This window comes from Lepidochelys kempii, chromosome 8 (assembly GCF_965140265.1).
Source record: "Lepidochelys kempii isolate rLepKem1 chromosome 8, rLepKem1.hap2, whole genome shotgun sequence".
Lineage (NCBI taxonomy): Eukaryota > Metazoa > Chordata > Testudines > Cheloniidae > Lepidochelys > Lepidochelys kempii.
The window spans coordinates 49,812,337-49,839,126 of NC_133263.1; the positions used below are offsets into that span (position 1 = coordinate 49,812,337).

The 26,790-nt window shown below is 42.6% G+C and overlaps 1 protein-coding gene across 1 annotated transcript in view; it reads left to right on the plus strand.

Moving 5' to 3' along the window:
• Positions 1-12,792: 12,792 nt before the first annotated feature.
• TNN (tenascin N) overlaps positions 12,793-26,790 on the plus strand; it is a 36,376-nt gene continuing 22,378 nt past the window's right edge. Inside the window, exons 1-4 of the mRNA XM_073358209.1 lie at positions 12,793-13,207; positions 14,233-14,604; positions 23,440-23,703; positions 26,162-26,344. Of these exons, the coding sequence (XP_073214310.1) occupies positions 12,793-13,207; positions 14,233-14,604; positions 23,440-23,703; positions 26,162-26,344 (1,234 nt within the window). The remainder of the gene's footprint in view (positions 13,208-14,232; positions 14,605-23,439; positions 23,704-26,161; positions 26,345-26,790) is intronic.

The window sequence follows — 26,790 nt, forward strand, 5'->3', positions numbered from 1 at the left end:
TAATATGGTAGCAATTTTCAGTCACTACTCACCCGATATGGCTCAGGACCAGCAACCAAGAGGTGCAAGGCTCTGGGCTAAATCCTGGCCCAGGCGCTGGCCCCTTTGCACTGCTTGCAGAGCAAAGCAGTGAGAAAGCTGACCTAAGAGGGTAATTGAGGTCTGGTATAGGAGACACTACAACTGTTCTTACATCAAATGAAGATTCCCCTACACCGAGGGAATCCCCCACCACGTGAGGAGCACAAAGCTCTGGAAATATGGGATATCCAGGCTCATGGTCTGCAACTCATAGATTCATAGATTCATAGATATTTAGGTCAGAAGGGACCATTATGATCATCTAGTCTGACCTCCTGCACATTTATGAGCAGTTTGTTGTGAGTATCTGATACTAAAAACTCAAGCTATGTGCATCTGAACACCTAAGTTACGTGTTTCTGGTCCCTGACTGGCTGAATGGAATGCTTAAAATCAAGTTTCTGGTGCTTGCAGAAAGAATGAAATACTTGCTTTTTATAGATATTCTCTAGTATTTGCTTGAATTCTCTGTTTCTGAAAACCTGCTGGCCAGTGAGCTCATTGCTAGAATATTTGTGGAATGCAAATGCAAAAAGGGACACAGACACAGCCAAAGAGATTTTGTTTAAAAAAAATCAAAATAATAATTGTGCATTATTTTTTGCAGCATTTGCTCTGCTTTTGTCCTTCATCAGCTGCAGGGGGCGCTAGTGAGTCCAGATGGAAAATGGGTGGAGGTGATTGTGGGAGGTGCTGTGTATGATGAGTATAATCCTGGGTAGGGGGATATATGAGGAGATTGATGCCCAATTAAAGATATAAAGCAATTCAACAGGACAAACTCAGCTCTGAGTTCTGTTATCACTCTAATTTAAAATCCAGCTCTCCCACTACAATTTAATGTCCCGTTTGACCCATCCAGTGCAGAAACAGTAAATGTGCAGATGTGTACACTCTAATACACACACGCTGCGAAGGCTGCTGAACGAACAGAATGATGATTGCACAACTGGCAGGGCATGTAGGAATCCTGCGGAATATTTGCTATCCTGTACATGTTACTGAGGTGTTGGCTGTAACAATGTGGGGAAGGTTCCATAATTCCCAAGTACTGTGTTTCACCCTTTAGCTTTACTAAATTAGTGATTTAAAATATTTCTTATTAAAAAGCAGGTTATCTTCTCACAAACCTGCGATCCAAATTCTCCTCCCCAGTATAGCCCCTTTATACCGCTCACGAGATGCAACTGGGCCAAGGCAGGACAGGACGGGGCACGTCTGGAGCCATACTGCTGTGCTCCAGCAATTCTTAGCTGGGGATGGTTCCTTGGAGACCATTACCAGCTAGTGTAGTTTAGAGCCTCCCCCATGCTAGAGCTGGAGCTGCTCAGGGGAAAGTACTCATTGGGTAAATACTGCTCTCGAAGCAGTCTGATGGATTGTGATTCTGATGGTCTCTGCCTGTGTGGGCAGAGCCTGCTGGAGTTCTCAGATCAAGTTGAAATCAACCATGCTTATCAGAAAGCATAGTTTTGCCTTTTTCTGAACTATTCTTGGAGTCCTTTCTGCTCTCCTGTTGCAGCAACCATTTGGAAAAAGCAAACGAATATGGCATATCGGAGTCCTTTAAACCAGGAGAGCCAATAGTTTCTTTAATATGGGTCTTCAGCATGTCCTTTAGCATAAACAGTTATGTTCAAGTGATTTCAAACAATGTCCAGAATCTCTTAAAAGTAAGACTTTGAATTCAATTCGCCTTAGCTGATAAAGTTTCCTGAACGTTGTTTTTTCCCCTTCTAGCAGTCCATTGTTGGTGAGAATTCTTTACTCCAACAGCTCAGACATGACACCTTGACTTGCATTCATAGGGAGTGTTTGGAAAAATACACTCAGTGCAATAAAGTGCACCATACTTCATAACAGATCCCAGCAGACGAGAGAAGGAGTGATCAATACATGTCTATGATACTTAGATTTGCATGGTGCCTTGCATTCCAGAACGCTGGAATCCTCAACATCCCCATGAGACAGGTAAGTGTGATTGGGTTAGATTGTGAGCCCATTCTGAGCCAGGGTGGTCCCCTAGTGTAAGTTAGGGACAGCCTGCACTCTAAATTGCTCCAGCTGCCATTGGTTCCAAGAAGCCTGTGTGGTAGATGGGAATCAGCAGGCCCCAGAGACAACCTGGGCATGGCCCCTTTCTCCTGAATATGCCCCCTGTGCCAGCAATAGGAAAAGATGGAGGCATACAAACTAGGCTAGTGGAGAATTGGCCATGGCCAGTTGTGCTGGGCCTCGCTCCCCTAGTGGGGAGACATAAAGTACTGCACAATACTGGAAGATCTGGGCCATTGTCACCATGTCACAGACTGAGAAACTGATATTGAGAAAGATTAATTGACTTGCACAAGGCCATGCAGTATGTCAGAATCGAAAAGGGGCTAGAATGCAGCTACTCCTGGCTCGGAGTCCTATGCTTAGACCATTGGACCATGCTGCTTCCTCTGAATCAGTTCCCTGTAGGCAAAAGATCAAGTGATAATGAATAAAGAAGGCAAGAAGTAAACCCAGAGTTCCAAGCCTCAAAAATAAAAGTACCCAAGACAGCCACTGATTACAATAGGGTTCAATCTGGAGTACTGGAAGGAAGGTGGTTTAACTTTCCCTGGCCCCCCAAAATGGCTCCCCATGTACACAGCAGAAATCTTCTGTCATGCTTGTGTTAGAGCCCCCTTTCCCTCGCTCCCCCTTATGAACGCCCCACTCCTTCAGTGGTGTAGTATCATAAATTCAAAAGATCTCTGCCATTATCAAGCTTGTCATTAGTTTGTGGAAAGAGAAAAGGCGTACTTGTGGCACCTTAGAGACTAACAAATTTATTTGAGCATAAACTTTTGTGAGCTACAGCTCACTTCATTGGATGCATTCAGTGGAAACATTAGCATGTGGGTTTTCCCTAGTGCCTAACAGTTGCCAGACTACACCCAAGAAAATTGCAAAGTCTTGGGTTATGCCCCTTACAAAATCTGTGTGGGCTGCAGGCTTCATTTGAGAACCATTTCAATAACATTTTCAATCATTATGTCGATACAAAGTTAGATTTTTGTTAAAAAGATATTAAATTTTTACAAAAAATTGGCAACATTGTTGACTTTTCCTGTGAAAAATGTGTCTGTTCTTGAAACATTAAAAATTATAGAAAACATTGAAATAGGAATAGAAATATTTAGTTTACCAAAAATCAGGTTTTTGAAATTTTTTATTTATATCATTTTTTAAATCTATTTTTAAGAGGTCCATTTCAAATCTTCTGAAATGAAAAGAGCTTCAATATTCTGAAAATGTTCATGAAAATAGGTTTTTATATTTCAGTCAGCTCTAGTCCTTTGTAAGAATAATGGCTCAGATTCTATGGAACTGTGCCAATTCACTCTAGATTTGCCTTGTTGTAGGTATATAATTTTATTATGTGGGTGATATAAAAGAAGTGGTATCCTTAACTTTTAATTTGCTTTCTTTTAAGTACTTGAGTTTTGCTAATGATGTGATAGATAAAGTGGATGAGGTAATATCTTTATTGGATCAGCTTCTGTTTGTGAAAGAGACACGCTTTTGAGCCCCAGTGTTGTGATTTAATCTTAACTGGTTTTGAAGTGTACTATACTTTTCCTTTTTTTGTGTTGAATACACCCAGGCCTCAGCAAAATAATGCTTTAAAAGTTCTTTTCCATATATGGGACTTCAGAACAATTCTGAGATCTCTGCTCCTGTTTTTGCAAAAATATAAACATCTCCTGGTTTTTAGTCAAAATCTAAACATAAAGTGATAGGGTCTGATAGAATGAGAGAGTGAGACACAGTGAAGAATTTTTCACCATCTCTCAAACCTTCTTCATTCCTTATGAAAAGCTCAGAAGGGAAACACCCAAGTGTCTCTATTGGCTCCTTTCATCTCCTCTGAAGGAGATTTAAACTCCCAGAGGGGAAAAGAGGCATCAGAAGCTGAGCTGGGAAGAGAAGAGCAGTTGCTAACCTTTAGCTTGCTCCAGTTTCCCATTGCAGGTAGCAGCGAAACAGAAGGACCCTACTGCTTATCAGACAGCTGAAGAATATCCTAGAGGTAAGGGGAACATTTTTCTAGTTTCCTTTAGGACAAGAAATGGGAATACTCTTAGATCTTGATGAAGCATAAATAATCATTGTTTTCCCTTTTATAGCATCTTTCACCTGAAGACCTCAAAGCACTTTACAAAATCTAATGAAATAATGACAGGTTTCAGAGTAGCAGCTGTGTTAGTCTGTATCCGCAAAAAGAACAGGAGTACTTGTGGCACCTTAGAGACTAACAAATTTATTAGAGCATAAGCTTTCGTGGGCTACAGCCCACTTCATCGGATGCATAGAATGGAACATTCTTAATATATGTTCCATTCTATGCATCCGATGAAGTGGGCTGTAGCCCACGAAAGCTTATGCTCTAATAAATTTGTTAGTCTCTAAGGTGCTACAAGTACTCCTGTTCTTCTAATGAAATAAGCCTTACAACACACCTGTGTGGCAGGTAAACGTTATTAGAATACATATTTCACAGAAAATGGTGTTCCAGTTAATATATATGTTCCAAGTTAAAAGGTTTAAACTTGCTCAAAGTGTTTTCCTTCAAAGAAACAAACATTTAGAGTGAAATGCTATCTCCACTGAAGTCGATGGGAGTTGTCATTGACTTCAGTGGAGTCAGGATTTCACTCCTAGACTGGTTATTTCAGGCTCTGTTGTGTTCTTTACACTTTCTATTTCAGCCACTAATTTCTATGGTTTTTCATTTGTTTTAAAATGCTCTTCCTCTTGCCAGGGGATCATACTGAGGTTGTTTATTCATATTTACATGTTACGACTGCAACACAAACTATCTACCTGCTCAGCAGCCGCTTTCATGCCTTACAGTGCACGTCACTTCACAAACTCCATAGGGCCAAATTATTTGAAGCTCTTTATCATCAGGTCAAATTAAATAGACTGATTCTTTTCCATAATAAGTATTTTATTTATTATACTGTTTATGTCAAAAAGATGACATTCCACTAGCAAAACAAAACTAAAGAAAATAGGCAGACGTGATCAGTTATAATAATTACAAAAATTGTGAATTATATAGCATTTTAAAAAATTCTCTTCTCTTAAAGAGAGAGGCTTACTTTAATAAAATAAAAGAAGTACTTGTGGCACCTTAGAGACTAACCAATTTATTTGAGCATAAGCTTTTTCACTTCATCGGATGCTGTAGCTCACGAAAGCTTATGCTCAAATAAATTGGTTAGTCTCTAAGGTGCCACAAGTACTCCTTTTCTTTTTGCGAATACAGACTAACACGGCTGCTACTCTGAAACCTTTAATAAAATAACAATTAATGACAGGTAAAAACCCCAACCACATACTGAATTAATAATGTAAATATCTGATTGGTAACTAATATATATAATAAAAGGAAGCCTCATAGCTAGTGTTACACCCTTGCTACAAAAACCTTATATTAAACAACTAAGTCAGAAAATAAAAAAAATTAAAAAGCAAAGATGCAGAGATTTTCAAAGCTGTCTAAGGGATTCAGACATAAATCATTCAAACTAATTAGGAAACCAGGTACATACAAAAATGTAGACTTTGTAGAAGAGAAAATGCATGAGAAGAAAAAGATTTATCTGACTGGTTTCCATTCTGTTTTCTAATAACTGAAATCATTCCAAACTTTTGTAGACTTAGGTAAAGAGTCAGTTGGTGAGTGATGTCCTTGAACAAGGCAATAGACTCATGCAAAGAAACAGTCTAACCAAGTTGGATTCGGTTGTACTCAAAGCAGAATATGGTCAGCTCATATTATAACTATAATAACCCATTCCTTTTGGAGCCCAAGATGTGTTTTTGTGTTTCAGAATTAAAATCAGAATTAAACTTGAACGTGCACGCATGCACAAATCACATTCAAAACATCATCCCACACAGGGAAATAAAATTGTTAGGAGCCGCTTTCTACAGGAAATGGTGTTGAAAATAGCAGCATAGCCTCAGTGCAGAAAGTCAAGACGAGAAATTCAGTCATTTACGCTAAATGAAGTTTATGGAAACTCTGTAAAATAAGTAACTTGTCTCTTCAATCCACATGGCTGAGTGCCCCTCTTGACTGGATAAAATGAGTAAATGCATAATAGGAAGCAAATGGCTGGGAGATGGACTAGAATATTAGAGAACTGAATAGATATTTTCCATTTATAGATTCTGTGAAACTTGGGCACAGTGGATATTGGGTATTTTGTGAGGTGCCAAAGTATATAGAAAAACTTCATGAATGAGTTCTGCTTTTCACTGTTGCTGGTGTCTATTTAAGCACTTTTTCATTGGTACAAAGTTGCAATATTAACAACATAAAATGGCCCAGATTCTGCTCTCATTCACGCTAAGATAAATCAGGACAACTTAACTGATTGCAATGGCATTACTTCAGATCTACTCCAGCGTGACTGGGAACAGGATTTTGCCACGTACCTCTGAGGATGCACCCCTTTCCTATCTGCAAGCTGCTATTGCACATCACCCTGCTTCAGAGCTATTGAACTCTTTGCTGTAATAAGACCCTAATAATTTTATAGCCAATGTCTGTGTTACGGACATTAAGGTTGAGCTAATGGTGGCTACTCATACTCGATAGCATTTGAAGTCTCCTGAACCCAACCCCAGCGTTCCCAGGTTCAGTTAACTAGGGATGGAATTATTACTTTGCACAATATTGGTTGCAACATATGTGGAAAATGTTTGGCCACTTCCCCTTAGCTAGCCCAGAAAAGAGCCTCTTCAAGGAGCCAATCCCCACCACCTTCCTCAAGAAATGTCCCTTGACCTTGATGCTCAAACCTGTCTGTGACCTTCCCTTTCTCAGCAAAAGGGTTTAGAAGCAGCCTTCTTCCACCTTTCCAATAACCACAATATCCTTAGCACTTTCTGTGATAAGGCCAGAATGAAACTGCTCTTCTTTGGGAATAGCACAGCACTATGGAATCCCACAAGGTTCAATTCTCAGCCCCCTGCTCTTTCTCCTATTTCATGGCCATTTTTCCTCTGCCTTTAATTTGAGCTCACACTGCTAACTTTTACAGTATGCACATATTCACCGCCTCACTGCCTTTCTTTACTACTGTGTCTCAACTTCCTTTAGCTAAATATCTCAAAGACTGATGTGCTTCCTTTGGGGAAAAGAACCATCCTCAAATATTACTCCATTTCCTCGGTTTCTCTCCTCAATGGAGACCTTGTATTTGACTCCACTGTCTGCAATGTTGGAGTTACCCTCCACTCTGGACTCTCCTTCTCCCAGGCTTCCTATGTCTGTCTGTGAATCTCCTTATGTTCCTCTCAGTCCCACCTCTGCTGAAATCGACATCCGTGGTTTCATCATCCCTTGCCTTGATTATAGTAGCTTCCATCCCTGCAGTGTTCCCATGCTTTAACTAACCCATGCATATACAGAAATCTGCTCACTACCTTCTTGCCTATAAAAAGACATGTAACCATATCCCCTACATCTTCAAACAACACCCATGTTTTCCCTCCACTTCAGCATCTGGTTGAAAATTAACCCCCTTGTTTTTAAAACCCTTCATAGATTTGCTGCATAGCCTTTGGGCCAGATCCTCCGCTGGTGTAGATCATTGACTTCGCTGGAACTATAATCAGGCCATGACGATTTACACCAGCCAAGCAGCTGGCTCTTTGTCTCTCCCTTCCCCTTTCTGTTCATCCCACTTGCCTAGTGTCAGCATCCTCCCTGCCTCATATTACAATCTCACCATTATTGGTCCAAGACTCTTCTCCTTTGCATCTCCTGCCATCTGGAATAACCTTCGTGCATCTCTCCACTTACCTGACTGTGCATCTATTTTCATCTGAAAATGTCTCTCTTCCACCGCAATTATTTTTTTTAACTTTGTAAATCTAGCATTTAATTTATGGAGTGTTTTGGGGTACAATTAGTATGTCAGGCACTATTCCAAGACAAGTTATGTCATTTCCTTCCAGGTCACAAAGCAAGTCAGTGACAGAAATAAGAATAGAACCCAGGAGTACTGATCCTTATGGGTATGGTTTAAGAACTGGTTAAATGAGACTTAAATTATTCTTTCATTTCATTGGGGTTGGCAGAGCATGATGGGAGGTGGGGAGGCAGTTTGTCCAGCATCTACTGACCCTATATCTGGTTCAATTAGTAAACTCTTGCTCTCAGGGCACTGAAAGTTGTCGAATTATTTTTTTTTAAATTAACTAATTAATTAAAAACCAAAAATGTTCTAGTTCGAGGAGGTTGCTACCTTCAGAGAAGATGCAGACATCTGAGTCCATGCTAGGAACCATCCAGTTGGATCAGTGACTTTTATCTAATGTTTGTATTGTGCTAGCACCTACAGACCTGAAGCTATTTGGGCTCCATTGTGATAGGCACTGTACAAACATATTGTAAATTCTAGTCCCTTCCCTGAAGAGCTTACAATCTAAAATGGTTAGGAAAGTACAGCTACCTTATTAACAGCCTATCAAGTGGCTTTGTGGTTTAGGTACATCAGCCTTGCATAAGAGGTTGTGGGTTTAAATCCTATGAAAGCACTCATAGAAGATGTTAAAACTATGTTACCTTTTAAATGTTTGCATAGATAGTAAATTCTGTGGGGCAAGGACCTATTTTGTTTTATGCTTGTACAGTGCCTAGCACAAAGGAGCTGGGGTGATAAAGTGACACTGCAGTACAAGTAATATATACAATGGCCAGTTAGCTTGAAGAAATACTGTTGTCCAGAACAGCAAATTGCAAAATTCAGTACACTAAAATACACAGGCATAGACATTAGGAATGGAAAAGACCTATAGGATTAGATCATCTTATCCTTCCCATGAGAATCCTGCCTGTTCTCTACAGTGTCTTATTATCTAGTGTTTTACTAAGTTGAGGTTTAAGTGTCACAAGCAATGTATCTTCCACCACTTTCCTTAGACTATTCCATAGTCTAATATATCTGACTGTTAGGAAAAAAAAATTCCTGGTATTCGATCTAAACCTTTCCTTTACTCAGTTTCACCCTATTACTTCCAGTTACATGATCTTATACATATGACCATAATGTTCTCAATGAAAGATTGGTTACATCCATCCTCTTTTTCTTAAACAGCAGGGGAAAATCTCTTTTATTACATGATGTTGAAGCCAGAAGTACTGGTATCCTCTTTCATTATACTTGACAGAAGTGCTATGTTCAGGACTTTTTCTCTTGAGTGATCTGCTTGCCCAGGAAAATCTGAGATCAATTTGCGGTGCTCAAGAGAGTCTAATTAGTAGAGACATCATGTTACAACACAGAATGGCATGCAATATCCAGAGATGAGAAAAGGGCTTTTCATGTGTGTATGCGTGTGTGGGTTTTTCATTTCCAGGGCTTTGAAAATAAACCCTGTAAAACAAGGTTCTGGACACCCTGTCTGTGGTCTATTGTGAAAATCTGTGGATCTCAAGTACTATGTTGGCTCAAAGCCTTGAGATGAGGACAACCCTTATTACTTGATATGTTTCAGAGGGCTAAAGAGAGCTGAAGGTAGTTAATTTCTGTGGCTCTTTGCCTAAGAAAGGGGAGGTTTGGAAATAGTTTGTAAATGGAATAGCAGATGATGGGGGACGGAGAGAGGATTAAAAGCCTCATCTTCCTTGGCTAACAGGTGGTTGCAAAACCTCAGAACAAGGATGAAGAAGTCCTGCATCAGCAGAATAATGTGCTGAGAGACGAAAAATAGGTTAGATATAGTTTGACAAATGCTGGAAGGAAAAAGCTACAGATTGTTTCTCATTTTTAAAATTTTCTTTATACATAATAAAGGCTCATGGACTGAATCCTGAAGTCCTTATGCTATTTCACTCACTCTTTCCCCTGGCAAAACTCCTGTTAACTTCAGTGAGTGTTCTGCCTGAGCATGTGCTGAGAAAGGTATTGAGCATTTGGCCCTACATACATTTGTTATTGTTTTGGGGTTTTTTTTTTTTTTTTTTTAGGAGCCAGAGCCTCAAGTTTCTGAATAAGTAGAGTACTCTTCCTGAACCTTGCCAAGGAGGCTCTAAAGGACAGCTCCATATGCCATGATTTCAGGCTCTGGCTAGTCAAAGTGAGGATCTGTAATGTCATGGGGAGATCTCCTCCATTTTCCAAGATAGAATTTGGGACATGAAAAGTAGGTTTGCCCCTGCTGTGTGTGTGTCTGCGTCTGTGTCTGTGTGTGTAACAATCTTCGCTCTTAACTACAAGTGCCACCATGATTAAAACTGCCAGAAATTATCTTTCCCATTGGCATCAGTTAGTTTGTCAGACCTGTTGTCACTCAAACTAACAATGAGGTTATCTGGTGTGGCTCCTGGATTACCTTTGCAGTGACTATAAAGTAAATCTGACATCCAGTTAAACCAAGCGCTTCAAATCCCTAGAGAGACCTCAAAACTCAGGATGGCACCATGTCATCATACAGTAGTTTAAAATAGAATGTGGGGTAACACCTTGACTTCCCCAGGTTCAGGACAATGCAAGGGTCAAAATGTGCAACACCTTAGAAGAAGCAGAATTAATTTTCCAAGGGCATGCACAAATTGAGTCCCAGTCTTTATTTCACAGGGGCCAGTAACATGATTTAGACTGGAAAGGAGTCTTTGGAGTGGTAGACTGGATGACGAAGGAATTGGTAATACAGGGCCTTGAACGTTTAGATATTGGTTCAAACATCACCCAGGCTAATGATAACCAGTTCATTGTCATTCAGTGACCCATATGAGATGAGCTGATGTCTCAATCCAGTTGATAATGTACAAGTGTCCTCATCACAGTTAGTGCCCTTGCCTGCATGCCCAGCATGGAAGCTGAGCTTCCTCTCTCTTAGAAGAGGGACTTCCAGGTCAGGGTGCAGGAACACAGACAGAGCAGTATGTGAAAGTCTTGCCCTAGCATTGTCTGCACTGAACTTGTTGTATGGAGAGAACTATTCAGCCTCCCTGATTGTGAGCCTGGTACCTTACACCAGCACTAAATTCACTGTACGATAAATAAAAATATTGTACATTTGTACAGTGCAGTTCCTTCCAAAGGATCCTGTGATATTTTCCAATTAACAAACAGCTATGTAAACTATATGCAGTGAAACCTATGCAACACACCATCTGTGTTAGAGAGCTTATTCCTTCACTCTCCCACTTCCCTGGTCCTTCTCGCATGAACAGAGAGCAACAATACCCGAAGTCCGAAGGTGCAAACAATTTGATGTTTATTGGGGTGAACTTCCAGCAAGCTTAAATCCAAGTTCCTTTTTCCTTATTTTTGAATCCCAACTTACTTCCTGTTTGCCCCTAATTTTATATAGTAATATTCTTAGCTATACCTTAACCAATCATTCTACTGAAATTTACCTAACCAATCCTAACATATTGTAACATGACTGGCTAACCGATTATATCCCACCACCTTAATTAGTTTACACCCATCAAAATTAATTGTACAGCAGACAGAAACAATCACAGAACCAGACAGAGACCATGCAAATGAGCAATAGCAAAGTGGGAACTATAATGACAAAACAATACAGAAGTGAGGATTTCACAACTACATCTATAAAGACATAAGGGTTTCCCAGCTGTGTCTTTTGATAAGTGAGTTCTTAACAGACAGAAATCTATCAACCTAAATTTCCTTTTACATCTTCTAGGCTCTTCCCTTTCTCTGGAGGTGATAGATCGGATCACCTTCCTAACAGCCCCATATTGACTAGTTTGGAATGTGAGGATGTGACCATACGCTTCCCAGCTTATGGCTGCCTCTGCTGCTTAGCCAAAGGCATTGGCCTAAGAACAGGGCCTCAGACTGTCACAGTGAGAGAAGGCCCTTACAGAGAGTCTTTCTTGCATACTTCTATTACTAGCTAAATGATAAACATATACCTACATTCTTAAAGTATAGGCCTTTACAGGCAGGCCTGAATATCTATATCCTAACAATCTGTATTAGCCAACCTCTTTTCATAAAAGGCTGCAACAAGATATTATCCTGAATGTTCCGAGAACAATTCTGCTACAGACTTTATTGGAAAATCACCTCTGTTAAGGAGCTGATTTTTGTCACCCTTGAGTGGCTGCCTTAAAGCATGTTTCACTGTATAGCGTTTACTCCATCCACCACTGAAATGCAGCAATCTCTGGGGTGAACTATGTTTAACAGCACACTGCAACAGTGTACAGCAGCTTAATGTAATAAGTGAGGGAAAAATACTATATCCATTTAAACTGCAGGGGAATTGTTAGACCTAATGTCAGGTAGGGCCAACACTTTTACTTGAACTAAAATTGCAACGGGATAGTTAATAATCAGGACTTTAATAATCAAGTTTTAAGTATCATCTGAAAGATATCATCTTGCAGAGCACAGTGCCTGCTAATGATGGGTCAGGACTCTAATTCAGTGCTGACTTATAAGGAAGAGTGGTGCCTACTGAGTCAACACAATTACCATTTTCTGTATCACCCAGATATTCTTTGTATATGTCTTATCCAAATACTGACCAACCTGTCACTGATGAACTTGTGAGCTCACAGCACCAGATAGACCACGGCCTGCTGCGATGCTTTTATGGTTTTATGGTAGAATTTTTTTCATCCTTGAAACCATCTTCACTGTTTTTATAGGATCCTTCCCTCTGACGAATTACAAGATGAGTGTCTGGAGTTGGCTTACTTTCCCTCAGGGGATGTTCCTGTACCTTGCTCTCCAAATAGCTGCTGTTCAGCTCCCCCATGAACCTCACAACTGTACCAGCAATGGTCAGAAAATCTCCTTCAGCCACTCATACAAGATTGATCTACCCAAATCACCCCAGATCAAGGTGGAGGCGGACCCGTTGCCGCTCAAAGACGACAGTCATGTGCTGCTTGCTGCTGGGGATGCGGACGAGGAGGAGGAGCAGAATATCATATTCAGGCACAACATCCGAGTTCAGACACCGAGAGGTGACTGTGAAGCTTTGGGACACATGAAAGATCTGGTGGAAAGGATGGAAAAGATGGAGAAAGAAATGATGGTGCTCAAGGAGGCCTGCAGTGTACAGAGGTGCTGTGGGGGAGTTCAAGGTGTGCATCATACTGTGATTTATTTTTTTGTAGTGTGTTCTCTCTAACTCCAGTAACTTTAATTGTATGTCCCTCTCTGTGCTGTGCTATTCCCTACTGGAAAAGTTCTGGGTAGGCTGGAGCCCAGGTTTCTTACATTGGAGTATGGAAGTCTGAGGCATATGGAAAGCAGGATTAATGGGATCAATTAGTTTCCGGAGTATGAGGTGGGGAATTTGGAAGTCTCTGTGTCAGGAACTCCAGAAGTCCATTGAAGCCAATGGAAAGACTCCCACTGACTTCACTGGGCTTTGGGGAGAGCTCAAGTTCCAGAGCTTGGGCTGGAATTCTACTGTTTATGAGGTGATGGAGTGCTTGGTTTGCTGTGCTCCCCAGTGGTGATGGGCAGGGGTAGGGGTGATTTCAAGTGTCCTCACAGTGGCAAGAAGCTCAGACTCAGCAGCGGGGTGTGGAATTCTGGGGTTTCTGGAAGAGTTTGGGCTTGGATTAGACTCCTTGATTTCCTGATCTTGAGGGAGTCAAACTCTGGAATCTCCAAGGTGGGGTAGGGGTCAGGTTCCTGGGCTTGGCGGGGAAAGCTGAAGTTCCCAAAATGTGCTAACATGTGTCTTTCAGCTTTGAGAGGAATTCTGGAGTGTCTGAGAAGTCAGGGCATGGAGTTCTTGAGTTTGTGAGAGGGGACATTCTGGAATTCCACATCAGCAGGAGGCGTGATTGTAGCATTCCTAGGTTTTTTGTTTTGTTTCCAGTCCCAGGATTTTTCATCTTAAAGGAAAATGTTGAATTTGTTTGTTTTTCTTTGGTAGGTAACTGTCTAAAACAAAGAAGAATGCCCAGGTGATGGTCTCATATGACCCTAGTGGGTGCAGCTATAATCAGTCCATTTAGTTTCTCTTTCCTACCAGTGGTTTTGAATAGATCTTCTCTATATCGGTCTACGGCTCTATTTCTAATGCTGTTTTGTCTGCCTCTTTCTCTCCTGCATGCTACCTGCTGATGTTGGCTCTGGGTCCCTAACTGGACAGGTGTCTCGAATTGCAGTGGCCATGGAACTTTCATCCAAGAGATCTGTGGATGTGACTGTGATGAAGGCTGGGAGGGCAGCGATTGCTCCCGCCCCAGCTGCCCCAACAATTGCAATGGCAATGGACGCTGTGTTGATGGCAAATGCATCTGCAGCAAACCCTACGTTGGTGAAGACTGCAGTCAGCGGCTGTGCCCTATGAACTGCAGTGGCAATGGGATCTGCAACAATGGTGTGTGCCAATGCTATGAGGAGTTCATTCGAGATGACTGCAGCGAGAAGAGATGCCCCAATGACTGCAGCGGCAACGGTTTCTGTGACAGCGGCGAGTGCTACTGCCACGATGGTTTCATTGGGCTTGACTGCTCCCAGGGTAAGAATCACCTTCCTTTTATTCCTTCTCTCTGTCTTTTATCCCAGAGTGTCCCCTATATCCCCCTTCCTTCCTGCCCACTGTGGCATATGTTTGGTTCCTTCTGCAGCTAACCCCACCCAACATCCATTAGCTGGAGAGGATGCTATCCCCACCCCATAGCCAAAGGCTGGATATGGAGGCCTATAGCCAAAGAGGGATGCTAACCAAGCCCATAGATCGGTCCTGGGAATAAAGGCAAGGGGGTCAGCCAGGTCTGCCTGCCTGCTGCAGTCTGCAGTTGTTGTAAGTAAGCCAGAGGATTCAGTACAAGCTGTGACCAATGGTACATGAAAACCTTCAATAATCTACTCTGGGCTGAGGCAGTTGGGAATTTAGGATTAGAAGGCACCTTGTAGGTCATAAAGTCCAGTCTCCTGCTGTCTCAGGCAATGTCATCATATAATCTTGTTCATAAACTGATCAAGCTCCATCTTAAATCTAGCTAGGTTGTTTGCTCCCACTGCTGCTGTTGGAACCTCCCCTTTGAGAAGCTATTTCTTGTCCTGTATCTGCACAAGGCAGTGGGGGCTGACTGATTAGACCTGAGTGAGCTGACCCTGCTCTCTCTCCAGAGATTCCAACTGGACTGGGCCAGAAGCAGAACCTCCTTAGTTTAAAGACACTATCAGTGAGGCTACTTGCTGCAGGATTTCTGCTGAAGCCCTTGTGTAGCTGTACTTAAGACTCAGTGCATGGCCTTGCTCTTTGGGTCATTAACCTTAGCCTGCATTTGTCTGCTTTTACACAGAATGACAAAGCTGAAAACCGTGATCATAATCCCCTTCCTTGTGCTGGTCTGCCTTTGCTGGAGGGTGTCTACTAGGGAAGGTTTTATGTTGCTGTTGTTTCTCCACATGTATCTATTAAGTTGAATCTATAGTCTGAGATTTTCAAAGGGGCCTAAGGGAGTTATGTGCCCCAATCCTATTGACTTTCAGGAGGAGTTGGGCACCTCATTCCAATAGGTCTCCTCTGAAATCTCAGCCTCAGTCTCATTCAAGGTCTTTTAGCATAAAAAGTGCCCTAGGAGCCCTAGTCAAATAGTGAGTGGATCCTGTTCTGGACAACCAACTCAACCCCAGCTGCCAGTCTGAGGGCTTGCTACCATTACTACTTCCCATCCTTGAAAAGCCTTAATGCCCATAAAAATGGCTCAATGGTCTAGTCATCCAGTTTGAAATGTCTTTTAAATCCCTATAACTGCAAGTTCATATCCCAGCCATGTCAACTCAGCCCTTCAACCTTCTGAGGCAGGTGAATTGAGTACAGGCAGATTATTGTAAGTGAAGTACCTTATAAATCAAGATCCCCTGTGCTCTGAATCATCATTAAAGCTCTGAACTTGCTCCTCAAAACCTACATTTGCTCATTGGTTCACCTTGTTTAGAAAAAGTGCTAGAGACAAAATTCTCCCCCTATACCAAAGCTCTTAACCAACACCTCACCCGAGTCAACCCCCAGTCTTTCTTTCCAGGTTTTCTGTTTGCCTCTCTGTCTATGATCATTCTGTTCTGTCCACAGAAATGAGCAAGGAGTGCATGCTGTCAGAGGGGCAGCCAGGTCTGTGAGGGTGGCAGCCAGAATTGTCTCTGGTCTCCCAAGGGGGTTCTGGCCCTGCCTCCCAAAGAGAAGGGTCTGAGTGCAACCTGGCTTCTTCCTCCCCGTGCTGTTGTTGCTGCTGTTGCTCCAGTAGTAGGGTGGACAAGTTATAAAATTAATACACATTATACAATTCATTTTGTATTGTAACTTACGACTAGATCAGCAAGGTCACAAAAAGGAAAAATACTTTTCCTAAATCCTGTGTGAAACAGTTTATATTTCTGCAGCATCCGCCAAGCTCTCCTCTTCCAATGTCATAAACTGGCTTTCATGTTCTGAGAAAGAGACTTCTGGATCCTGCAGGATTACTACCGACTGCTGCGGTGGTACAGTTTCACTGATGTTTACATCTCTTTGCACACAACAAGACACATTTAATAATTTGTTGTCATTATTACTGGCATATCTGAGCAACTAGAACGTATCTACTCCCTAAAGTGCAGAATTATTTGCACTCATTAATTTTTACAATTCATTTATGATCCATAAGGAGCTATGGAGGGAACTAGATATTAAACCTCAGATACTGACTTGTGCTCTTTTTGAACATCACCTCATCACTCTATAGAGCACTTTGAGATACCTTAAATAAACGTGGCACCTGATTAAAACCAAATTTTTCTATCAAGTTATTGCCTTTGCTTGAAAATCATTGTGTTGGAGCAGAAGCAATAGGAATGGTGGAAAGTGGAGGGGGTTTTAAAGTATGAGAAGCTGAGACTCTCCAATGGGGCCAGGATTCCTAACAGGCAGATATGTGAGCTTTCAACCCAGCAGTGAATTTAGAAACATGTTCCTGGTTTCCCGCTTGCTTAGGCCATAGGGCTTTAATCTATTTCCTGAGAAGCAACTGGCTAATGGAGAAAGATTTATAATAGTAATGAGAACACAAGATGGACTCTTGGCATCTAGTCACCCAAACCCCATCCGTCCTCATACTTCCCTCAGCAATTAGTATTGTTTATACAAAGAATCCTTTCATAGAATATCAGGGTTGGAAGGGACCCCTGAAGGTCATCTAGTCCAACCCCCTGCTCGAAGCAGGACCAATTCCCAGTTAAATCATCCCAGCCAGGGCTTTGTCAAGCCTGACCTTAAAAACCTCTAAGGAAGGAGATTCTACCACCTCCCTAGGTAACGCATTCCAGTGTTTCACCACCCTCTTAGTGAAAAAGTTTTTCCTAATATCCAATCTAAACCTCCCCCACTGCAACTTGAGACCATTACTCCTCGTTCTGTCATCTGCTACCATTGAGAACAGTCTAGAGCCATACAGTGCAAGTTTGTTTGTTACCAAAGAGGAGGAAAGAAGGAGGATTTTCAGTGGTTTCTAAGTGTCCAAAATGTAGCACTTGTTCACCTTTGTTTTCATCATGCCATTTCCCTGGACAAATGACTGCAATTTATTGATCAGGCCCCAGAAGGGCTTTGGTTTGTCACATCTGCCTGGGTGAATGGCTCTAGCTGATCTCAGAATTTGTATTGTTTCTGGATGAGATGGCAGGTGACCTCTGTGTCAACACCTCATCAAAACATGCCGCTGATGATGTAGAACTGAAAAGCCAGGAAGAAGAAATAGTGACAGTTTGTTGATATTGCAGCCACCTGGGTCACTATTCCATGCAATTGGCTAATAGACAACTTTGTTTTTCTGTGCTGGGCCCTTCACTTTAAAGGGTGCAGATAGTGCCTGCTCCATCCAAACTGCACTTACATACAGAACAAGATCTGTCCTGTGTGTTTGGGGTTATTTTACCCCAAGTAAACCCAAATCCCATGTATGTTCCAAGGCAATGAAGGGCCATATTCTGCCCTTGCGTTACATAGCTTCAACTAAAGGCAATGGGAACTGTGTACGCACCTCTAAGGATGGACTTTGGCTAGAGCTGTGGATGAAGTGAGGAGAGATTGCTGGGAAAAAAGCACAATTAGTTTCAAGAGAGAGCCTTTCCCAGTAGGACAAATTACACTACCATCATGTTTAGTGGCTTCATGATTGCTGAAGCAATGTATCTTTTGACCAAATGGGTAAGATGTTATTCCCATCAGAAGGGCTAGGGTGTACACTGGATTTGTCAATATCTGTTTTCTGCAGGGATCAAACTTTCTTTAGTTTTCTTCACTACTGTGGTGCTCTCCTCAGGGCACGCACAGCCGTAAACCACTGTGTTACCTCTCTGCCTCAGTAAGAGAGAGCTTTGCTGGAACTTAGACTGTGTATCAGCTACCTGCCATGCCTGCCTGTCTGTTTCACCAGCAAACTCCCTGACACTCTGCTAATCTTAACCTTGCCTTGCAGGTAACAATCAGTGAACCTCATTTCCTGAATTCCCCAGAGACATCTCTGCAGTGTCCAGTCCCTCTCACTGAGCACTCACAGAAATTATTAAGTTTGCTGCCTCCAAAGAGACAAAGCACACATCAGCCTGTTTAATTGAGGACTCACACTTAATTCAATATAGCAGCACTGAGATGGTTTTGTAATAAAATAAGGATAAGTTTACTAATAAAAAGGACAGAGGTTTAAGTGATACTAAGCAAGAGAAAAAGAGACAGGTCTGGTTACAAACCAAACCATACATGCTTTCTAGTGACTAAACTTAATTCTAGCAAGTTATAGTCTTTGCCTAAATAGGTTTCTCACTTCTGAGTTACCAGCAGCTCCTGCCCTTCAAGCCAGGAGCATCCATTTTTTACAGACACCGAGGTTTCTGTTCTTTATTCCTTAAGTGATGGCTCCTCTGCCAGTAATCAAGCCAGTCAGCCAGGAAAATCCACATTTCTTTGTCTAGGGCAGGCTGGATTTATGCATTGCTTCTGAAACACATTTTAAGAACATATTTCCAGCACACACATGTAATTCTTTGTGCACAACCCATACATACATCACACAATGATATTAATGACCAGTATATCACCAGCTTTCTGCGAGTTCTGATGATTTTGCAGAAGGAAAGAAAACTATCTCCTTATCCCTGAATTATTTCAAAGGCCCAAATAATCCCTGAAATTAGTGCACGTGACTTCTTCATTCCTGAAGATGTAAACTGACTTCCATAGTGTGACAATCAGGGTCCAGATACCCCAGAGGGCCTGAACCCCAAATAATAAGCAATTGAATCAACTAGTTGTACACATTATTACGGCACTATAAGAAGTGTATCAAGTAACACCTTTTTTTTTTTTTTTTGGTGCCAATGTGAGCTTAAGAAGATAGTGGGAAGAAGCCAGGAAAATACTGTATTAGATGCAGCAAGCAGTATTTATGGCAGTTAGCAATAAGCTACTTGGCGGGGAGAGAGAGGCAAGAAGATCATATGATTGGGAACCACAAGTCTGGTTAGTCTAAACTGTGTTTAACAAATTTTTGCTTGGTCAATGTAGACCAGACTGACTGTAACGCATCTTAAACTAACAATAAAGTAACTTTAACAGTGAAGATCTAAAGGTTGGTTTAGTACAATAAAATAAACCCTTAAAACCAGCACGCTAATCTTTTGGAATAAACTGTAACACTTGTTTCCCAGCATAGGAATAGGAACTGAGACAATCTTGTTTTGTGATGGGCCAACCGCAGCAGATTCCGAAGTTCAGTTCGGTCGCTGAAAGTTCAGCTGTTGCTTATCTGAGCTTATGTGTTATGGAAATCTGAGCAGATGTTCACTATTTCCTGGTTTTTTGCTGTGATATGGAATAGCACCAATAAATACCCTGGAGGTATTTCTGCTTTTACTCCTGGACAAAATCAGGGAGTTCCAAGACGTGAAATGTAAAAATAAAAAGCCCTACATATATTAAAAAGTTAATCCAGCTTTTTTGATAGTAGAAAAATCATTGGGTGTTTGATTCAAGTTTTGGGAAAGGTTCAAAAAGGTTTGGGGTAAAATTGTCAAAAGTGCCTAAGTGACTTAGGAGCCTAAGTCTTATTGAATTGACTTAGTGCCTAAGTCATTCTTAAAAGTGGAACTTAGGCTCCTCAGTAGCATAAGCTCTTCTGAAAAGTTTATCCCAGCCTTATTTTATCTGAACTGATGGTTTCTTCCTCGTTCCTTGGAAAGGAACTGATAGTATCCCCTTAATATCTACTGTGTAAAATAGAATGTACAGTTATAAAGAAGAGTCTATATAAATTTACTATCTGAAAAGCATGAGAATGGTTAGTTTTTTGAATCCTTCAGAAAGGTATAAAAATATACTGTGCAAAACTTGAGTTAATTAAGGCTGGAGCCTGTTGAGCATCTGTCACCATTATTTGCTATCACTTATCACTTTCTGTAAATTTAGTGGGATCGGGTGTCCTTATCGTGTAAACTGACTGTCAAAGAGCAAGTGTGGGATTTACTCAGCTCAAGATGTGATAGAACTCAAACTCAAACTGTTTCTGAGAACGTTCTCTTTGATTGGAGGTTCATCAAATATTGAGCAGGATTTCTGCAGAAACTGAAGGCACAGGGTCTGTGCCCAATGGATAGAGAATTGTTATTGATGCAAGGGGAGCAGGAGGCCCAAAAATATTGACTCCATGAAACAACCAAACTAGAGATTCTGGATTTTTATTTCTTTCATGCATATTACACATACATGCATTCTGACATACTCATTTATATATTTATATATATACGTGTAGTCTGGTGCACTTGTTCTTTCTCTCTCATACGTGGACTTCCTCTTTCATGCTCCCTCGCATCTGAACTTCTCTCTGTAACCCTTCTGCCCGTCAGAGTTGGCAGCAACAAGGGCCGGGTTCAATATCTAGGGGTTCCATTCCAATAACACAATGCAAACCGGCTCGAGCCCCCACCCAGTGACCTGGGACAAATATATACCACCCCGACTGGGCGCCTCCAAGAGGCAATACTTCCCCTCTCGCAAGCACATAGTCTGAGTGTAGCAAAAGTCTTTTAATAACAGAGAGAAACAATGTGGCATTATGTTGGGGAAACACCACCAACCGGATTCATAACACAACCCATGAGCAAAAACAACCCCACCCCAGGCAAATTGGGGCAGGCCCTTTTCCCTTTGGTTCTTGAGTCCAGCAACCCCAAAAGTCCAATGCCCCAAAAGTCTCTGTCCCTGGTCAGGGCAGCCCCAGAGTTCGAAAGTTTATCGGTGGAGCTTTACCTCCCAACCTGGGTGGAAATGGGACGGGGGTAAGAGGCACCTTACGTGATCTGAAGCTGACCGCCCCATAGCTCCATAGCGGTGCTCCGCTCCGCTCCGCCAGCCGCCCCACAAAACTCCTTCGCGCAGCTGCACTCCGCTCCGCCAGCCGCCCCACGAACTCCTTCGCTCAGCTGCGCTCCGCTCCGCCAGCCGCCCCACGAACTCCTTCGCTCAGCTCCACGGCCCACAAGCAGCTCCTGCCATCCACACACTGCTCTGTGTTGAACTGCTTCACCAGCCGTCCCGCAAACTGCTCCACAATATATCTTCAGGCTCCCCCACTACTTAACACAACACTCAGTGATTTCAGCGCTTAGGTGAATTCAGCTTATAGTAGGGGAGCCCCAGTGCTGGTGCACTGTCAGCCCACAGTGAGCTCAGCAGCCTATAACTAGACTTCTAATGAAATCAAAATTAGCTCTGATATTCCACAGTGGAGAGAGGAGGAAGTGCAATCAGCATGTAAGGCCCTCACCAAGGGGCCCATGCCACCAAGTGTTAATACTTGTCCCCAGCCTCTCTCCATTCACACAGTTTTGGAACCCATGACCCTTGCCTAGTGAGTGCTACTTAGATGATGGTGAATCCCTCCATCGTAACAAAAGGCCACGTACAGTTCCAAGCACAGTTCCCATAATCAGGGTAATAACAATTTATTCTTCCTGCCCCAATAACAGAGACACTGGGGATCCCACAGCAGCCAAAGTGACCATTTGGGCAGCTATGGTCTCATTCTAGGCGTGGTGGGTGTGCCTATGCAAATGAGATCGGCCCCTGAAGTTCTTTTCCACAACTTGCCACACCTCACCACCAGATGTCAGGGTGGAGCTCATCCTGACACTGCTTACATCTCTACAACCTTGAAATCACTTTTCCAGTATGCAGTTAGTTCCTGCAGTAGCTGCCTGTGACTGTCTTTCACTGTGTGACTGACAGCTGTAACTCATCCCTGTGTTTGGCCTCCTTCCAGCAGTAGCAGTGAAAGTCAGTGCATTGAAAGTGCCTGGCTTACCTTCAGAACTGCAGTTTCGGCATTTGTAAGTGTCTGAGCAATTGTAGAGTGAGGAGAGTTCTGTTGTATAGCTGCTGCGATAGCTCGGTAGTCTTTCTGAGGTTCAGGACCGAATGTTGTGAGAAGCGTTAAGGCCCATTTTTGCTGCCACTCAAATTCTGTGATGAAGTCATTCCCCAGCTGTAGTTGAACTTTGCAGTACTATTACAGAGTTACTGCTTTGGGTGCCAATGAAAATATAGGCCACGAATTACAAAACCAGAGCACTGGCTTTAGAGGATAACCTGCTACCAGCTATCTCCAGTGTAGAACATTGAGATGTGCTGCCCTTCCTAGAGTTCTGTTCCTGCCCCCAGATCTCCAGGACAGTCTTGATCTTCCTGGGTCTATATGTCTGACAAGCCTCTTTGACTAGGCAATTAGAGGGTCCTGCACTTATTCTGGATCTTGTAACGTCAGTGCAGAATTATTTAATGCCACAGAACAAGAATGATATAATGGTAACTGCACTCATCCAGCCAAGCAAGGAGGAGCCTCTTTCCTTGACAGGTTTCAGAGTAGCAGCTGTGTTAGTCTGTATTCGCAAAAAGAAAAGGAGAACTTGTGGCACCTAGGTACCTAGGCACTTGTACTAGGTACTTGTGGCACCTAGGCACACTTGGTACCATGGGTGACACTGACAGTGTTAAGGAAGTTGTATCTTGGCATTCTTTTGATGCTTGACATGTCCATGGCGCTAAGTATATCCCATTTATTGCAACGTTGAGTGTTCTCAATTCCCATTGTCCACTGCAACTATACCTCTTTGTGGATAAGCAGAGGACTTCATCCTCCAGCGCTGTCTTTGTAGTCCTGTTCACCAGCTGTTCATTCATTGTACCAATGCAAAATATGGGCCTGATCCAAACCCCATTGAAGTCAATGGAAAAACTCTCATGGACTTCAGTGGACTTTGGACCATGCCCCAAGATGAGATATCAGTCTTATAATTTCTTCTCCTTTTTTTCCTGTAGTCATTGCTCCTCAGAATGTGCAGCTGCTGTCGACCACAGAAGATTCTTTGACCTTCAGCTGGGATCAGGTGCTCGATGTGGATTATTACCTCCTCAGCTATTATCCGATAGGGCATGAGGCCTCCGCAGTACAAGTCAGAGTGCCCAAAGGACAGCTCAGCTATGAGATCCCGGGCCTTCATCCTAGCACAAAGTATCAGATCACACTTCGTTATGTGAAGAAGGGGATTTCCAGTAACCCAGAACACCTACAAGCAAGGACAGGTGGGAGCACTAGAAAGTCCCTTTCCTCCAACAAAGGATTCGCTGGTCTTCAAAGTCAGGTTCAAACTATAGGGGGAGCAAACTGCTAGGCTTTGGGCGTGTATGGCACTTCACATGACTTCCTGTCTGAGCTTTTGGAAAGGCCCATTCTCTAAGCCTTTCTTCTCCCATTTAAAGATGCCAACATTTCCCTTCCCCCCTAAAATCCCAGCCATTGTTCTCTGCTTCTGAATTCAAGGGAGTTCACAATGCTAGGGCCAGTTTACTCTCTGACTTCAGGAAGCAGGAATGTTTCACTGTCACGCTGTCTGGAGTGGCTCACGACTGTGAGTGCCTACCTCAGGGCAGACATCCCAAATTGGTGGTATGTTCTATAATTAGATTTTACTGACCTAGTAACAAACGTGAACTCCTGGATCACTATAACAGTCTTACAAAGGAGTCACAGACAGTCCCCTTAGACTGTCCAGTCTATTTTGCCACCCAGGAAATCCGGATTTGGTGATAAATGGTCACTTACACCAAAAATCACAGAATGTTCAGTTTGCTCCCAGTCCCAAGAGACCAGTCTCTTATCTCAGATCAATTTGCATCTTAGATCTCACGTCAAAGACAATGCCTGTAGCTAATCCTGTAATAAATTATCTCCAGTTTTATTAACTAGGAAAAAGAAATGAGAGAATTATTTACAGGTTAAAGTAAGCAAACATACACGCAAATGAGTTACTATCTATGGTTCCTAAAGATGACAGAGATGTAGTAATCTGTCAAATCAATGTGTCTTTCAGGGTAGACCCAGGGGTAACCCCTGGGGATCTCTGCCTTAGTTTAGTGTCTTTGGCCCTGTGAAAGTTCAAACAGAAAAGAAGGAACAATTTTCTTGTGACCCTGTTTTATATTTTACATTTCGCCTTATAGTCCATGAGACGAGCTCCCTTGCACATGGCATTTCCAAGGTGTGATAGGGCCATTTACCAATCCTTTGAATTGTGATATTCATTAATGGCCGGTTTAATCTTGAGGATTTCTGTGCCTGGGTTCACAAGTTCAGAGCAAACATTTTCAAAGTTATAAAGTGAAACAGACGTATTTCCTGATAGCATGGAATACTGATATTACAAGTTTCAGAGTAGCAGCCGTGTTAGTCTGTATTCGCAAAAAGAAAAGGAGTACTTGTGGCATCTTAGAGACTAACCAATTTATTTGAGCATAAGCTTTCGTGAGCTACAGCTCACTTCATCGGATGCATATTACAAGTATGATTAATGCATGCAGCAATTTACAAGCTTTTTGTAGAGTCTAAACACTCAATACATTCTTATAAGGCTGCAACCTATTTTAACAAAATGAACGTAAGATGAACTGATCTGGTTTCCAGCTATGAGTTTGTCAGCTCTTAACTAACACTTATGACCTTGGCCAGATCTGGCACTTGGTTTACCACTGTCACAGACACATCTCCCCCTCACTCTCCCTCCAGTCTTCGGTCACCTTCATTGTCTTCCTGTCAATCTCAAATGCCCTGCTGGCCTTCAGAATTCTCCATGGACTCTTTTCACCTGACCCCTCAGAACTTATATTGACTTATAACCCTGCCCGCTCTCTCCACTCCACCAATCTCTGCCTGAGCGATCTTGCCTCATATATACTTCCTCACTCCACTCTTTAGATCTTAGCCTTCTCTCTGCTCCTTCTCTGCAGTTGGAGGTAGAGGAATTTGTTTTTTAATTTGTGCCATCCTCTCTCCAAGAAATTGGAGCTCCTTACTCTCCGAGAACCATCCATTTGAATGGACACAGAAGGGTTTCAAAGAAGGAGAATGTAATTACCCAGGTGGGACTTGGCTAGGGTTATGGTACTGCGTAGGCTGTACAGCATGGTATGAAGATCCTTAAAGAGTACAAGTAGTCAGGACTTCATCTGTACATATGGCAATGCCAGGTGCACAGCACTTCCTAACATCATGCTGGGGTGTTGTAGCATTATGGACTCAGACGGCAGAGTGCCAGTTTTGAATTGTCAGCACCACTCCCTGCAGTAGCTATGTTTTCCTCAGGCATCTCTGGGCCAGACCTGAATTAGTCTGACCTTACTTAGGTGATGAGATCTTCACACTGTGCTATCTCAATGCCCTTGGTAAAGCCAGTAAAGGGTTGGATTATGGGGAGTATGTATTTATTTGTAACAGAAGACATAGGAGCCAGAGTCCTCTATGGCTGGGATAGAGCTTTACAGTGAGTACAGTCAGGCCTGTTGAAAGAATAATTGCATTGTGTCTAGTTAACAACCCTTCAGTTCATCTGAGAAATTGTACCTGGTTTTGAGGCCTGAGACCCCTGGTGGAGGTAGTTTGGCTCTTTCCTGTCTTGTGTGCACACATGGAGAAGAGGTGGCTTTGGTGCTGCTGAAATGATAATGTGGTGCTCGCTCATCACCCTCCCCACTCTGTCTTCTGTAGCTCTATCTGCAGTTAGCGCTGCCTGGGTGACAGAGGAGATGGAGGACTCGCTGGAAGTGGAGTGGGAGAACCCCCCAACAGAGCCGGACTATTTTAAACTGAGGTTCAGCTCACCGCAAGGACAGGAGAAGGAGGTGGTGGTGCCTAAAAGCAGCGAACCAAAGAGCAGATACATCATCAGCGGTAAGTGACTGGATAAGTGGTAAGTGACAGAGCCCAAACGGGTCACAGCCAGGGAGAAATGGGGAGAGACAGGCACAAGAGAGAGGTTGACTCTTGAACCATAACCTGAGAAGAGCATCTCTTTTGTTTCTGTGTGGCTGATGCTCGGAGCAGACACAGACAGTTAGCAGAACTCTTTCACTTCATGCCCAGGCTGCTGCTGTGAGACACCTACAATGCATCCCTCTCCCGCACATGAGCCTTTATCCATGAACCTTGTAGTACATAGATGAAAGTCTGCCAGGTTAACCACCTGTAGCACCTACTGGCCAAGTTAGTTTGAAACTATACTGAGTTCCCTTCAGCACATATGTTCACTGATGATCGGGGCTGGAATTTAACTGGCAGAACCCCAGGATAGGACCCATTTCCATTCAATCTGATCTCAAATCATGAAAGATTCTGAA